The sequence below is a fragment of the Chinchilla lanigera genome, unplaced genomic scaffold, assembly GCF_000276665.1.
Source record: "Chinchilla lanigera isolate Chin_1 unplaced genomic scaffold, ChiLan1.0 scaffold00004, whole genome shotgun sequence".
In the NCBI taxonomy this organism is placed as follows: Eukaryota; Metazoa; Chordata; class Mammalia; order Rodentia; family Chinchillidae; genus Chinchilla; species Chinchilla lanigera.
In genome coordinates, this window is record NW_004955405.1 from 26,742,931 (window position 1) to 26,758,042 (window position 15,112).

The 15,112-nt window shown below is 41.8% G+C and overlaps 1 protein-coding gene across 2 annotated transcripts in view; it reads right to left on the reverse strand.

The window, feature by feature from the left end:
• The window catches only part of Poc1b (POC1 centriolar protein B), a 66,107-nt gene that overhangs the window by 22,652 nt on the left and 28,343 nt on the right, over window positions 1–15,112 (reverse strand). Inside the window, exons 8-9 of one of the 2 annotated variants that reach the window (XM_013518180.1) lie at window positions 12,470–12,550; window positions 438–530 (exon numbers count right to left, since the gene is read on the reverse strand). In XM_013518180.1, the coding sequence (XP_013373634.1) occupies window positions 465–530; window positions 12,470–12,550 (147 nt within the window). In that variant the 3' untranslated portion in view covers window positions 438–464. Of the gene's footprint in view, window positions 1–437; window positions 531–12,469; window positions 12,551–15,112 lie in introns of those variants that run through there. The other variant, XM_005374437.2, reaches the window with a different exon arrangement.

Genomic DNA, 15,112 nt, shown 5'->3' on the forward strand with positions numbered 1-15,112 from the left:
TTGACTTTGCTTTATTTTAACAACAAACTTATAATCCTGTTTAAAATAAGACATATATCATCTTGAATATTTCCTAAATTACTACCTCTAACATGCATATTTCTGAATTCAGAATATCATTAAAACAGTGCCCTTCACTTAGAGCCAAAAGCAGCTAGAACTGGGCTGACTGGACTGGAAGAAATGGCATGGGTTCAAATGCAGGTGTGCAGTTCTGCCCGTGCTGGTGTCTAGCGCTATGATGAGAGAGATATTCACAAGGCTTAGTTTCTTTATCTATAAAAGTGAAAATAATCATGCAAATTGTTTGTGAAATGATCAGCACAGTAGACATCAGAGTAAGTGGTCAATAAATGGTAGCTATTATTGCACAGTATTCTGCCTGATGTTAAATGTCATTTAAGGTAAATTTATATACATAATACCAACCTTAGAGAATGGACAGAGGAGGGCACAAGTTTACTTTATTGAACTTGAAGCTTCAGATGGAACCGTCCAAGTGAACTATAAAACTTCCTTGAAAGTCCCACCTGTGACAGTGACAAAGTATAATTCTTACTATGGAGAGCTCATTTACATCATCAGTCCAAGGGATGCAGACTGAATCAGAGGAGCTCTGAACAGAGCCCAGAGCTCTGAAACTATGCCAGTTATGAGGTGGGGAAGGCAGAGAAAGGTTGGAAGAGGTACCCTGGATCCTGCAAATAGTTACATAGTTGTCAAATCACCAAAAGAAAACAAAACAAACAAAATGCAACACTGTAAGAGGTGTGGGCATGGTTTCCAGCCTTGCCTACAAGATTTCCAACCCAGTAAGCAGAGGATATTTACTAAGAAAACACAGCCCTGTTTAAAAGTCAATGGAAAATAGGATGCAGGGTATAAAAATGTCACTAACCAAATCCATTGTAAATTGATATGCTCATCTGCTCCACAAAGGAAATTATACCGGCACCCACAAGAACAGCAATAACAAAGAAAACTGCACACACAATTCCTGCCACAAAGAGCATCCTCTTTTAAAAATGAACAAACAAGAAAAGAAAACACAGTCCTGGACAGGGGTGAAAACCCGGGGCGGCAACAGAAGGACGGGAACACCACAGCCCACCACAGGTAGTGAATCTATCATTGTGACTAGATTAAAGATATGCGGGATCACACAATGTTCAGACCAGGCAGCTACATCCATGTAACTAGGCTTGAACAGGCTGTAATGAGCATGACACGTGGCGTACTTTCTGAATAACCAGTAAGAGGTGAGTGTATTGTACAATTTCTTTTATGAGGTTTTGACACCAAGTCAAGGATCTGGGCTCACTGAAGTATGGTACTTAGCAAGTGGAAGGAGATAAAATGCAAAATCTCAAAGTAGCCTCCACACTTCATTAAAGTGCTGACTCTACCACCAATTTTCCCACAGGCTCCCCACCAGAGGCCCTCAACACTCGCCCTTTCTGAGTGTTCTCTTTCAACCAGAGAGACTGATACCAGACCTCTGTGGTTACTACACTACTAGAATGTAGAAATACTTACTTAGGTTAAGCAAAAAAGCTAAAACCAGGGTTCAAAGGGACAAGGCAGGGGATCTGGGTCTCCGAACTCTTTGGGGAGTTGGGTCGGGTTCAGAACTCAGGCTTGGACTTTAGTCCAGCCTAGGCCTTGCTTGCTTACCTCACTTCCTAACCCTGTAACTGTGGGCAAGTTGCCTCCTCTCTTCAAGGTTACACCGTGGAATGAGGGACTCTACGTGCATGCTTCAGTAAGGAGGGAAAATGCTACAGTACATTAAAAACAGTGGTTATTTTTATGAGAACCACAGGAATGTAATGATAGTGCTCCTAAGTCTGATTCAATGAAAGTCTAAAATTATCTACAGTGCTACATTCCTAGATGAGCAATTCAAGGGGATAAAGTTGGCAATTCTCAAATTATTTTATAAGTCTCATGGAAACCAATCCACATTTCCAGATGAATTTTAGAGGGATCAAGTGCAATCAATGTGAAGTTTATATAGATAAAGGGCAAGAATATCCAAACAAATGAAGGGAAAAATGTAGTGTATTTTAAGAAATATTCTATAATTAACAAGGTAAAGAATGAATTAAGAACAAAAGAAGAAGAAAAAAAATCTCTGAAGACAATGTGATAGTGAAGGTAATTCCAGTGAGTGAGGAAAAAATGACTCAGAGCACATTGTTACCTACAACCTCGTATATTGACAAACTAAGCCAATATATTTGGAATCTAAGATTTGATTGTTAAAAATTAAACCTTAAGAAGAATAGCTAAAGACACAGGGTTTGGGAGGGAGGATTTTCTTTGCACAGCATCTGAACAAATCATAAAATAAAAACAATAGTTTTCAAATATCTGTTAAAGTGAAAGCTATCAATGATCAGAAACAAAATCCAAGGGAAAATGACAAACAAGGAAAACATTTTTGTAACACATAGCAAAGGGCTTTTGAATTAAAATGACTTAAAGACCAATTTTAAAACAAAATAATAGGAAAATGAGAAAAGTATACAAGTTGGCAATTCTCAGAAACACAAGTGAACAGTAATTATAAAAAAAGTCAAAGTTTTTATTTTTTTTGTTTTTGTTTTTCTTCTGGTACCAGGAATTGAACTCATGATCTTGTGCTTGCCAGGCAGGAGCTTTGCTGCTGAGCTAAATCCCCAGCCCCTAAGTCAAAGTTTTTAAATCACTAAACAAAAAAAAGAAAAAATTCACAGCCAGGTGTGGTGGCACACACGTATAATCCCAGCACTGGGAGGCTGAGGCAGGATGACTGAAAGTTCAAGCCCAGCCTGGACCTTAGAAACTTGGTGAGACTTTGTGTCTAAGTAGAAAGGGTTGGGAATGTAATCAGTGCAAAGAACCTGGGCCAAGTATTCAGGGAAAGAAGGAAAGAAAAAGAAAGACGCAAGCATGATAATATTTCTTGCTTATAAAACTTCAGGCTTTTCAAATAGTAAGTGATTAAAAATAAATACAATACCTAGCATACTTTAACAGTGTAGAAAACTGGAACTCTATATATTAGCGGGAATCAATATTTTTGTGTGCACATTCTACAGTAAAATTAGTCTTACAAACCTTTTTTAAAAAAGCGTTCCTATTCTTTAACCTAATAATTCCTCGTATGGTATAGAATGCATCCCTTGGTTCCAAATCCATTCTTCAGAACTCTGTTTGAGGTCTAGAGATCAGAGCTCTACAAACTATGGTTTTCTCTTCTCAGCTGGCTGCCTGTCAGGCTCTGCCAGTGGAAGGCAAGATGGAGACCAGAAGCTCGAGAAGACACAAGCCGTGGTTCCTCATCTGCTTGCCGTCCCCACCAGACTCTGCGCAACAACAGCTCTTAAGGGCTGGTATTTCAGCACTAGTTAGCCAGTGGCCCTGGAACATCTGGATCCAGCTCCTCAGGGACTGTCCTCTGAGCCCAGCCCCCTCCCCAAAGGCTGGAGGACAAGGCCTCTTCTCTGGGCTTGTAGGTTCTAATAGGCCCAGGTTGGTATATGATACAGAAAAAGTACTCGGGGTGGGGTGATATTCTGCTGAATGTATACACACATTTTCTTCATTTGCAAAATCAGAATCATATTGTTTGTTATGTACTTTTTACATATGATATATAAATTATTCTTACTTATGATATAGGAAAGTATAATTTTTGTTTTCAAAATCTTTTTGTTCTGAAATCATTTTAAAATTAGAGAAAAGTTGCAATAATGAAAAGGTCTCATATAATCTCCATCTGGATTGATCAATATTGCCACATCTGCCATTTATCCATCCATCCATCTGTCCAGGAAGCTTTCTTTTTTTTTTCCTGAGTCTTCTGAGAGAAACTACAGATACCATGCCCCTTTTACCTCAATTACTACAATGGATATATCCTAAGGACAAGATCATTTTCCTATGTATTATGAAAACCAAGAAATTTAGCTGCTACCTAAAATTCAGTATACACTCAATATTTCCCAAGTGTTTAATAATGTCCTATAAAGCAATGTTTCCACTGGTCTGGGATCAAACACATCACATCGCATTTACTTATCATTAAACCTAAATGACTATATAATATTCTGCCTGTTCATATACTGTACTTTTATTTAAACAATACCTTATTAAGAGACATTTGGCTTGTGTTCCTTGTTGTTGTGGTTGTTAAAAATGCTGGAAGAGGCATACTTGAATAGAAATCTGTGTGTGTATACTATTTCTTTAGGGTGAATTACTGTGGAACATTCAGGGTCCAGCGGGAAAGCAGAAATGACGACTATTTTAACAGAGAGAATTTACCACAGGGAATCGCTTGAAGTGTTTCACAGGTCTGGAAGGGCTAAAGGGAGCTCTGAGGGAAGAAGCTCTACTGGACCCTGAAACAACTCTGTACCTGACCAGGTTTGGCAAACAAAAGAAAAGGGTTGGATTGTTAGACACTAGACGCTTGGAGGGCTGCTGCTGAGCTGAAGTGGTTTGTTCATAGGAGAAAGAGGAATGATCATTAAAAAGACATTCTGAAAAAGAAGAGGAAATGCTTGACATTCCTTCTCCATCTCCTCTTCAATTTAAAACAAACAAGTAACCCTTATGTGCTTCAGCAAAATACTCCAAATACATGAGGAAAGAATTTGCCATCACAGATACTGAAATCCACCAAAATTCTGTAGTGGTTTGAAATCTGAACTTTACAGTGCTGTACAATCTGAACTTTACAGTGACCATCACTGCCTCAAGCAAAAGAAAAACATAATACTGTAGGAATTAGGAAAAAACCAGGAAGTCAAATTATCTTCAAACACTGGTTAATTCTAAAAGTCAGTTCAAGTCAATCTGAAATTTCAACGATGGGGCTGCTGGGCTGATTTAAAGCAATACTGTCCATGGTTCTATCTGTCCTTGGGGATGTATGGCCGTGCACCCAGGACGACAGCTTCCACCAGTACCTGACTGTCTCAGAAAGTAAGAGCAAGGGGACTGAAAAGGGCAGAAATAGGCAAGAACTGGCACTGGGCCTCAAGAGCTGGTTACCCAAGATTATGAGGTTTTCACTCTGAAGTCCTGAGATATTTCACATAACTTGACTTCGTAACGCACAAAGAACGTACTGGAGAGTTTACTTCAGCAGACTTGCCGACTACCTCCACCAAGTAATTCGCTGTCAAGATGCCAAAGAAAGGAGCAGAGCCAATAAGCTTTACTATCTAAGCAGCTCCAAAAAACTCCGAGCCAGTTGAGACACAGAGAGCAGCTGAGAGCGAGGCTCCCCATTCGCCCTGATACTCCAGCAGCCCCCCAAATGGCATTTCCTCCTCCAGTGAACTGTCTTCTGGGCGGGCAGGAAGCTGTTCAGGCTGACCGTCCAAGGGACCCGCATAGCTCAGAGTCTGACCCTAGTGACTTCCTGTGTGAGGAGCTCACTGCTGTTCTTGCATTCCTCAGGGTGCAAGTGTTTCTTCTCATCGCGGAGGATGTTGGTCTTCCACAGGAAGAGGAAGGAGCCAGTTGTTACTGGATGTGTGGGCCGAGTGCTGCTGGGCATTTTCGGCATGCCTCCCTCTCAGCTGTGGGAACTGGGGACGCAGCTCGGATTCCCAGGCCCGGGACTGTCAGGATCCCTCTGGCGATCAGGGGTCACAGTTTAGACACACAGTATCTCAGGAAACTGGACGTCCACGGCAGAAATAATACCTGGAACTTCAATACCTCCAGTTCCCAGAAATGTGCTGATTTTCCAAAGGAAACCTAGCAAGTACCTAGTCTGTTGGGCTCCCCAAGAGCATGTTTCATAAAATCATTTACCAGAACTTCCTTTTTCTTTTCCCTGAAGACATTTTATACAGAGAAGTTGAAGTCATAAAAATCATGTCAGTCAGCAGGAATAAGGACCAGTCTCACTGCATAGATTATTATTTAATTAGGATGATATCTAAAAATTTAATTAGTATAAGGTTTTTGGTAAATTCATTAAGTTTTCTTTCCTGTGACTTTGAAATCTGAAAGGGAAGAGGCTTGAATTAGTCAAACTCTCAGTATATCTTGATCAAATACTTGGGACTTAGTTATTTTTGTGACTTTTTTTTATTAAGGAGCATATTTAATTTGGAGGAACTTGAAAAATCTCTGACAAACTCTATTGTAATTTCTTTTTCTAAGGGCACTAGCTCAGTAAATTTTATATGTCTTCAGATCTGTCTTTAAACAAAGATACTGTATTCCTTTAACCGACTAAAAATTTTAGTTGTTTTTTTTTTTAACATTTAAGAAGCCTATTTTTTTTTAAACCTCAAAATCACAACTGTTAATAGTTCTTATAACATATGGGTCATGATATGCTTCAGAAGCAAAAATCAGGCTTGGAAATGATCTCTTTCCCATCTGTAATATTTTCTCTCTATTTGAAAGATTGTAGCTGAAAAAATACACATAATATATATCACACATGTATATTTCTACATGGCAGGCAGAGCTGTAAAAAGTCACACCCCCCCATTTACTTGTTAATTATATTTATTTTTAAAATGTCTTTGACAATTTAATTCATGTCTCAATTTCAAAGAGGATGCTTTTAGATTATTTCTGAACTCTTTTGAAGAGCTCACCGTCTACCCTACTAAGCACCTTAGAATTTACTATCATTTGAAGTTAAGAGCAAGGCAAGTTAAGATCCCGTCAGGAGAGAAGGCTGTTTACCCTGAGAGAAGTACCAGACAGCAAGTCAGAGGCCTGGACTCCACCAAGGCCTAAGTACATTTCCTTTCAGACCCTCACAGCGGGAAGAGGCAAATACAAGCCACTGAGCCAGTGCTTGGAGGCACCACAGAAATGGCTGTTTCCTCACATTCAGTAACCAGCCACACAGTCACGAACGGACTCCTTTCAGAAGTCATGGGCTGGGGGCTGGGGATTTAGCTCAGCGGCACAGCGCCTGCCTGGCAAGCGCAAGGTCATGAGTTCGATTCCCGGTACCAGAAAAAAACAAAAAACAAACAAACAGAAGTCATGGGCTGAGCTCACAAGTCAGATGCAGCCTTACTGACTGTTGCGAAGCGTAAAGGCTTTACAGCACCTCACCTACCCCACATTAGAAGATGTGTGTAAGTCACTCCAGGAGAGTTAGCCTACAGAAAGCGGAGGAAGCAAGAGGTTTGGGCAGCACAATTTTATCAACTTTTCTAGAAAGGAAAGGGGGATGTGGGGACAATCAGTTGCATATGTCATTTTATACTTGCAAAGTTACAAATTTGAGTTCTGAGACATTTAAGTTTGCACACACTGTGTTCTTTCAAGTCAGTCTTTCCAAACCTTTGCTTATATAAGCAGTTAGGAACTGAAATAACTCCGAACTAGTTATGCAATGTTGTCTGGTAACCAGGATGCACTGTTGCCACAACATCCACAGAGGCATTCTCTCTGTTTCTGCAAGTCCACCCTGCGTCCATACAGTCTGTCAATACATCACCAGCTTTCGGGAGCATGGGACCTGACAGTCTCCACAAAAGCCCACTGGTCTTTTTCTTCCTAAAATGAGGCGAACGCAAAATTCTTTCCAGAGGAAAACCCGTACACTTTGCTGAAAAGTGCAAATCTGAATGACATTCAGGAAGGGGTGCACTTCCCAGAGACACGGAAACAGCAGAGTATCTCTTGCACTGATTCAGCTGATCGCTTTCCTGACCCTACAACTGAAGACAGGAAAACCATGATTCTTTTTCTTTCAGCAGTTCCCCTGCCAAAACCAGGCAGAGCCAGGAGATATTCTCAGCTACCCTGAGATGGCTCAGGGCTACACCTTATGGTCCCTGGGGAAAGGAGATAGGGAATCCCACAGCTGACATCCAACCTGTCAGGAAATCCTCTTGGCTCTGCCTTCAAAATACATCCAGAGTGGGATCACTAAACACCTCCTCCCCTGCCTCCGCCCTGGGTCAAGCCACTGCGGCCTTCAGGCTGATTATTTCACGAGCTTCCTAGTTAGCGCCCCCCCCCCCGCCTGTTTTCACACTGCAGGGGAGTGAACTTGCCCCGTCACATCCCTCCTCGCAGGACCCCGCTGCCTCCTTTGCCACCAGAGACCTGGCTGCTATCTGCTCCTGCCCTGGGGGTGTGGTTCCAGACGGCCACTTGACTTGCCCCCTTCAGCCCTCCAGTTCTTTATTCAAATGGCCCCCACCGGTCACGTGGCGCCCACGCTATCTAAAATGCCAGCCTCTTCCCATCCCCTTCCCATCTGTCTTTAGGGCTTTTTTTTAACCTTTGTGCGTTTTGGTTCACTATGCTATAAAGTTTATTTTTGTAATCTGTGAATTGCCTGTTTCCCTGACTAGAATGTGGAATCTAGGCTTCTAGGGGGCAGATGTTTCTCAAGCTTAGAATGGTGACTGGCAGAACGGCCATTTAGTAAACACTTCTTGGGAGACGCGTATGTAGGATGTAAGTGTGTACACCCCTGGATCCAGTCCCATCTGCCAGTTGTTGAGTTCTGCCGTGTAAAGACCCCTAGACGGAGGCCCTTGTATTATCATGGTATACATTTTCAGGTTCTCAGAGGTCTCTACTTACACCCTGCTTTCCCTCTCTGGAATGATCCTATCAAAATCATACCCCCTTCTGTCTGGCTGAGTCCTAACCAGGTTTTCTTCTAGAGAAGATCTTTACTTTCTTCTGGCCTGTTAATGATCCCTGCTGCATACCCTCACGAGCAGCCTTTCAGTGGCAGTCCTGTACACGAGGCAAGTGTCTTGCCACTGACACTTGTCTCCCACGTGGGTATTTCTACAGCCTAGAGGTGAGGCCGCCACCCGGACATGCCCTCAGTCTCACACATACCTTCACGCACAGGTCTGCATTCTCATGGCCGACATAACAAGGGCTCCTTATCCTTAGGTTTTTTCCCTATAATGTGATTATGAGTTCTTAGTTTATTGTAAAAATTAATTTGACCTGAAATTCTGTCCCTAATTTAAAGAAAGGGACACATTTCATGCTCTGCACAGTTGCCAGGAGAAAGACGAGGACACTGTGTCATCTCTAGCTGAGAAGGACTCTGTTTGTGATCATCAAACAACAGCAGGATTACCACCTGCATTTTGTTCTGTGATAGGAAGACAAAAAACACCTGCATCAAAACTTAAGACTATGATTAATCCAAGATAAGAAGTTTAATGGTCAGGAGTATTTAAAAATAACTTTTAGTTATAGGAAGCTAACACACACACACGCACACATACCCCTGTCCCCCCTTTCGGGTGCGGCGAGCGAGGAAGAGGGTTAGGAACATTCCTCGTGGCTGCATCACACATCCACAGTAATGGGAAGTGTTGGGTTCTGTTTTCTGGGGATGTGGGGACAGAACCCAGAGATTTACTCTACCACTGAGCTACATCCCTAGATGGCTCTAGTAAAATTCTGGCGACAGAATCCTGGACTGATTCCAACTAAATTAATGAAAACACTAAAAGGCTGAAATGGAATCTTGAAGTAGATAATCTTTAGAGAATTAGTACAGTATGTAATAAGCGACTTAATCAAAATAAGGATTCAAGTACTTGAGAAGATCAATATTTTTAAACTATGTCTAAATGATAGCCAATATATCCTTTTACCGAAAGTTTTTATATCGGGCTTTAAAAATGAAGGCTGGTCAGACATCAGAGTGTAGATAAATTATTAGTACACTTAGCTCTCAAAATCATCCCGAATATAATTCAAACGGGAGCAGAAGCAGAAGCCAACCATTTCTTGCACTATATAAAACCTGCTTTTAGTCTTCTAAAATACTTGACAAATAACGGTTTAAAGGGTGATTTTTCTCTCCCACCTTGATGAAATGAGCTTCTAAGGTACTTTTCTTCTAGTCTGTAAAAGCCAAAGAAACTCCTAAGAGAAACAGTAACCCTAATAACAACAACAAAAAAACCTACTTTAAAAACTGCTTTTTGTTGTTTCCGAAATTTCTCTAAATTAGAATCACATACAAAGTTCACAGCAAAAAATATTTAGTGCAAACTGTGGTTCATGTCAAAGCAGAAACAAATCTCTTTTACACTCATGTTTGATTTATTTGTTGGGCAGAAGCAGAAGAAAAATAGTCAATGTAAGGAGACCACACAGATTAGGAGTTACCTCTTCATTGATGGGAAAGCAAATAGTTAAAAAGGTAATCTCACAAGTTTTCTAATCAATGACCTATCTGGGATCCAAAGGAAAGATTTATACAATGAAATCCTTGAAAAGCCCTGTACAGATGCTCTGAAGACTAGCGTCTGAAAACCACACTGGAGATAAGCAGTGAGTTTTCTGTTGTAAAAGGATCTACCTGGATGGCACTTCATTAGCCTAATCCTAAACCTACTTAGAGTAAACAAAACTTCAGCTTCCTGTGTTTCTTGTTTGCTTGCTTTATTTTATTTATTCATTTGTTTGTCTTTTTGAGACAAGGTCTTGCTATGCAATTCAGACCAGCCTTGACCTTACTTTGTAGCCCAGGTTGGTCTAGAGCTTGCAGCGATCCTCCTGCCTCAGCCTCCCGAGTGCTGGGATTACAAGCGGGTGCCACCACGCCCAGCACTTGCTTTATTTTTATGTTGTAGCAAGTACACAACTCAAAAGAGAGTAGAATCTCTGTTTTAATGCTAACTAGTGGAACACGTGAAGTCACTGATATTAGACTTGTTTTTGTTAGAAAATGACAATTTCATATAATTCAACCCGCTATTAGCCCTTCGGGGGATAACTGAATTTCTCAATGTTATTATTCTGCTTTCTAACACAATTGCTCAACTTATCGCACATTTATTGCACAGAATTGTTACCTTAAAGTTCCACATAACCATATTCCCTGAGTTAAAGTCCTGAAGTGCAGGCCAGCTGATTTTGTCACATCTGGATTACAAAGGACACAGACACCTTTGTCCCCTGCTCAGTGGCGGTTATGCCCACCTCCATCACACTACCCGTCAAGAATGTGTAATTCTTCAGAACATGAGGACTAGCAAAGGGTACCAAAATGGAGAAATGTCCCCAAAGGTAGAACGAAAGCCTTTTAGAGCTGCTTTTTCAGGAATTACTCCATTAGCAGAAAACACTCAGTTAGTCTACTGATGACCTCGCAACGTACAGCGCGTCTCATCAGCTTTGTCTTTTGCTTTTTTTCCTCTACAAGGCAAAACTGCCAGCTCAGTAGGGTTGGGAAACTCCAGTGACTGCATTTTGGGTAACTCACCGAACATATGCGTGCTGCACACCGGCTTCTAAGCCAGGCACCGTGGCCAGTTTTAGACATCTAATGAGTGGATTCCCAAGTGCTAGGGCTTGACTCAGGGCCTGCGTGGTATGCATGTGGCTATCACTTTTGCGAGTCTCGTCACTGAACTGCCCAGGCCTGGTCTCCCAGCGCGCTAAGGTCCATGCGTGCGCCGCCACACGCAGCTTTCGTCTTTAATTCTGTACATCTTAAACGCAGAAATGCTGGCGGGAAGGCCACTGAGCAGCTTGAGGTGCTGTCACCAGGGAGTCCTAGGCTTCCTTCGGTAAACAGCCTCTTGGCTACCTTTTTTTTTAAATTTTGAGACAGGGTCTCACTAAATCATGAAGTTGCCCGGCTGGGCTTGAACTTGTAATTCTCCTGCTTCAGCCTCCTCAGTGCTGAGACGCGTTCATGTGCCACTGTGACTGCACATCTGACATTCCGTTTTTGCCGCTGGAGCATCTCTGAGAGGAAGGAGCCGTCTCTGCTGTGAGGCCCTTGACAATTAGCACAGACTCACGATGGTTTAGTCCTTCACAGAATGCTACAGCAGATGCTGCTCTTGAGATCCACTGGAGGGTTCATACGGTCATTAAAACCTTACACAAAATATTTAACTAAATGACACCAGGACAGCGGTGTCACCAAAGACCCCATGCACTTCCCGTTTGCTCTTACAACTCGCTTTGCGCTCACCGGCATCACAGCCTCTGGTAAGAACTTGAGGAGATTCAGTTTACTTTTAAATCGAAGGCTAAACTGTCTTCGAAGCCTTGGAATACCAAGTTTTATCAACAAAATTATGAGCATTAGAACTTAATTTCTAGACAACCCATCAGGAGATTAACAAAGGGGGATGACTGCTCTCAGCATAGCTTCTAATCAGACGTCTAGAATTGAAATCTCTGAAAGATAAAAAGTAGGGAATGCGTCCTGCGACAGCCTGCAAGGTCACGTGGGTGGCGCCTGAGCAGACCAGGCGGGCGGCGTGGATTAGCCTGAACTCCAGCACTTCGAAGAAGAGGCTGTTCTGGAAACTGGCGCTGCTCCACCTTGTGGCTATTTAGATGTATTACAACTATGGCTGGACAAAGTCTTTCCACGTTAAAGCGCTAGAGTAGCCCACATTTCCCCGTTCCTCACGTACTTTTTAAGGAAATAGATTGTACCAAACAATTAAATAACATCTAAATGTTAAAGAAAACTTACTGTGGTAGAATCAAAAGAAAGGATGTCCACAACGGGAGGAGAAGAAATCTGCAAATCAGTTACCTCAAGCTTTGGATTAATCTGTGTGTACACATAAAAAAAGTTAATATGACATTTTTATACCGTAAGAAATTGGGTGATATTTATGAAAATTGAATCCTACTATATCGCAAAATTAACATATATTACAACAGTCATTAACATGGATACAAACAAAATATTTTCAAAATATTAACCTACCAAATCTATCAGTGTGTAAGGAAAGATCTTTATGACAAAGTTGAATTTATTGCAGGAATGAAAGATTATTTCCACATTTTAAAAATCTGTAATTTACCTATACAGGAATATTAAAATAAAATAAAATAACCCACCTCAAAAGATGCAGAAAAAAATCCTAGCCAGTTTATTAAGACAAAAAAAGGAAAGAAGTGTTAAGATGAAAGAACTAGAAAAGAGAAAATAAATTGCCATTTATACATTAACATGCTTACTCATGGAGAAATCCCAAAAGTACATATTGCTAAATCACTAGAACTTGCAAGAGCATGCAACAAAATTTGGTAGACCTCAAATCACCGCTCAAAATCAACTGCATTTCTGTATTCTACCATAGTCAGAAAATTTAAATTTTAAAAAGAAGTTAGCTTTTAATTATTTATGATACTATAAAAGTTAAAAAATACAATAGACCAAATATACAAAGATATGTAAGACCTTAAGGGAGAAAAAGTACAAAACTTATGTTGATATTAAAGAAACTGCCAATAGGAAGAGCAGAAGCGGAGCCCTGTACAAATGGAAAATACAGGCAGTAAAGGAAAAGCAGGAACACAAATTAAAGGAAGTTGAGCTTACTACATGGGTCCCTGTCTGATACTACGTAAAAAGGTGAACAGTGGATAAGTGTCATACTGAAACTATAAAGTACATTAAAGTAAACGTGTAAGGGCATCTTCATAACCAGAGGTTGAGAAAGACAAAACTGCAAAAACAAAATCAGTTAAAAAAAAGCAAGATGTACCTGGTTGCATAAAAGTTCAGGAGTTCTCTTTAACAGTGGACAACGCAAAATGGACAATCAGATACAGAACAGGAAGAGATGTTATGACCGATAAAATGGAAAAAGGACAAATACATCAAATATATAAGAAAAGTCTACAAATGAATGCGAAAAGAAAAGCAGTCCTAAGGGGAAAAAATTATGTAAGTGAAAACCTGTCAGTTAACCAGTATATGAAGAGATGCTCAGAAATATTTATAATGAAAAAAGTAAAAATTAAAGGAAAATACCATTTCAAACCTACCAGACTGCAAAAACTAGAAAGTTCAATGATGTCAACATTGTTTATAATGGTCAACACCCCTAAAACTGGAAATACTCAAATATCTATTAATGGTAAAATAGATTATAGGAACCACTACTATGGTAAATTCACTGGAATACTATATAGCAGTGAAAATTCTGCAACATAGGAGTATATGGATTCAGAATTCATACTTATGCATGTCATGATTGAAAGGTTAAATAAACAAGGAAGCTAGAGAAAAACATATTTGATGTGAAGTTCAAAGCCAGTGATTCAAAGATACACAGAAAAGCAAGGTAATGATTAGCTAGAATGATGTCTACCTCTGACAGAGGTGATTTCAAAATTCAGAGACTCAAAACATAAAAAATAACATTCAAATGTGGTAAATATAAGGAGCAAACAGAAGGCAACGAAATGGCTGGACTGGGTACCAACAATGCGAACACCGATGCCCCTCAAAGAGCAGCAGGCTGACTGCACAGACAGTGACAAAGCGTGGCTGATCGTGGGTCCTCCGAAAAGCCATCAGCGAAGCGCGAGCGCAGCCCTCAGCCCAGGGCAGAAAGCTGCAGGCCACTTCTGCACGGCAGAGGGGAGCAGGGGCCGGGGAGAAGCTGGTGGGGTCCGGGGTCCGGCGCGGCAGGCCGGGCGAGGGCACAGGGCCGGCCGAGGGCGCGCGGAGCTGCTGGACCGTGCGGAGCAGACATCCACCCGCGCAGTCGCTGGGGGCTGCCGGCCAGCAGCTCGGCTTCTTTCCGCTGTCCCGCAAGGCGGAGAACAAGCACGGCCTCCTCCGGGGAGCTCGGAGTCTGGAGTAACGGCCAAAAACTAAACTCAAAGCCAGAACGACCCCCAGAACCTGGGCGCTCACTGTCCCTCGCGGCTTAGGCTAGCTGCCCAGGGACGGCCCACAGACACACTCTCGCTTGTATCTGCCGCCACCTAGTGTAGACACGGGAATGCTCGCCGGTGAAAATAAAACTCGGTTTCACCGTCTGAAACTGGAATTGCTCAAACAAAAACACCCCCTAAAACAAAACAAAAAATCTGAATGGCACGGAAAGAATAGATAAATACCTCTCATTTAAAAGAATTCTTGGTACTCTGCACATACGAAAACTGCTAACGCAAGGGACGGTACTGTCATGCTTGGTGGGACAGCTGTGACAGGGGAAGTCAGGCCCAGCTGGACAGGGTCGACGATCGGCCTCTGGGGTGTGGGCAAGGGCGACCTGTATCACCTCGAAGGCCCCAGGCCGCGCCACGTCCCCGGCCCATCTCCCTCCATCGGGCGGCTGTGCCACGGCCCTCACCGCTGCGGGCTCCCAAA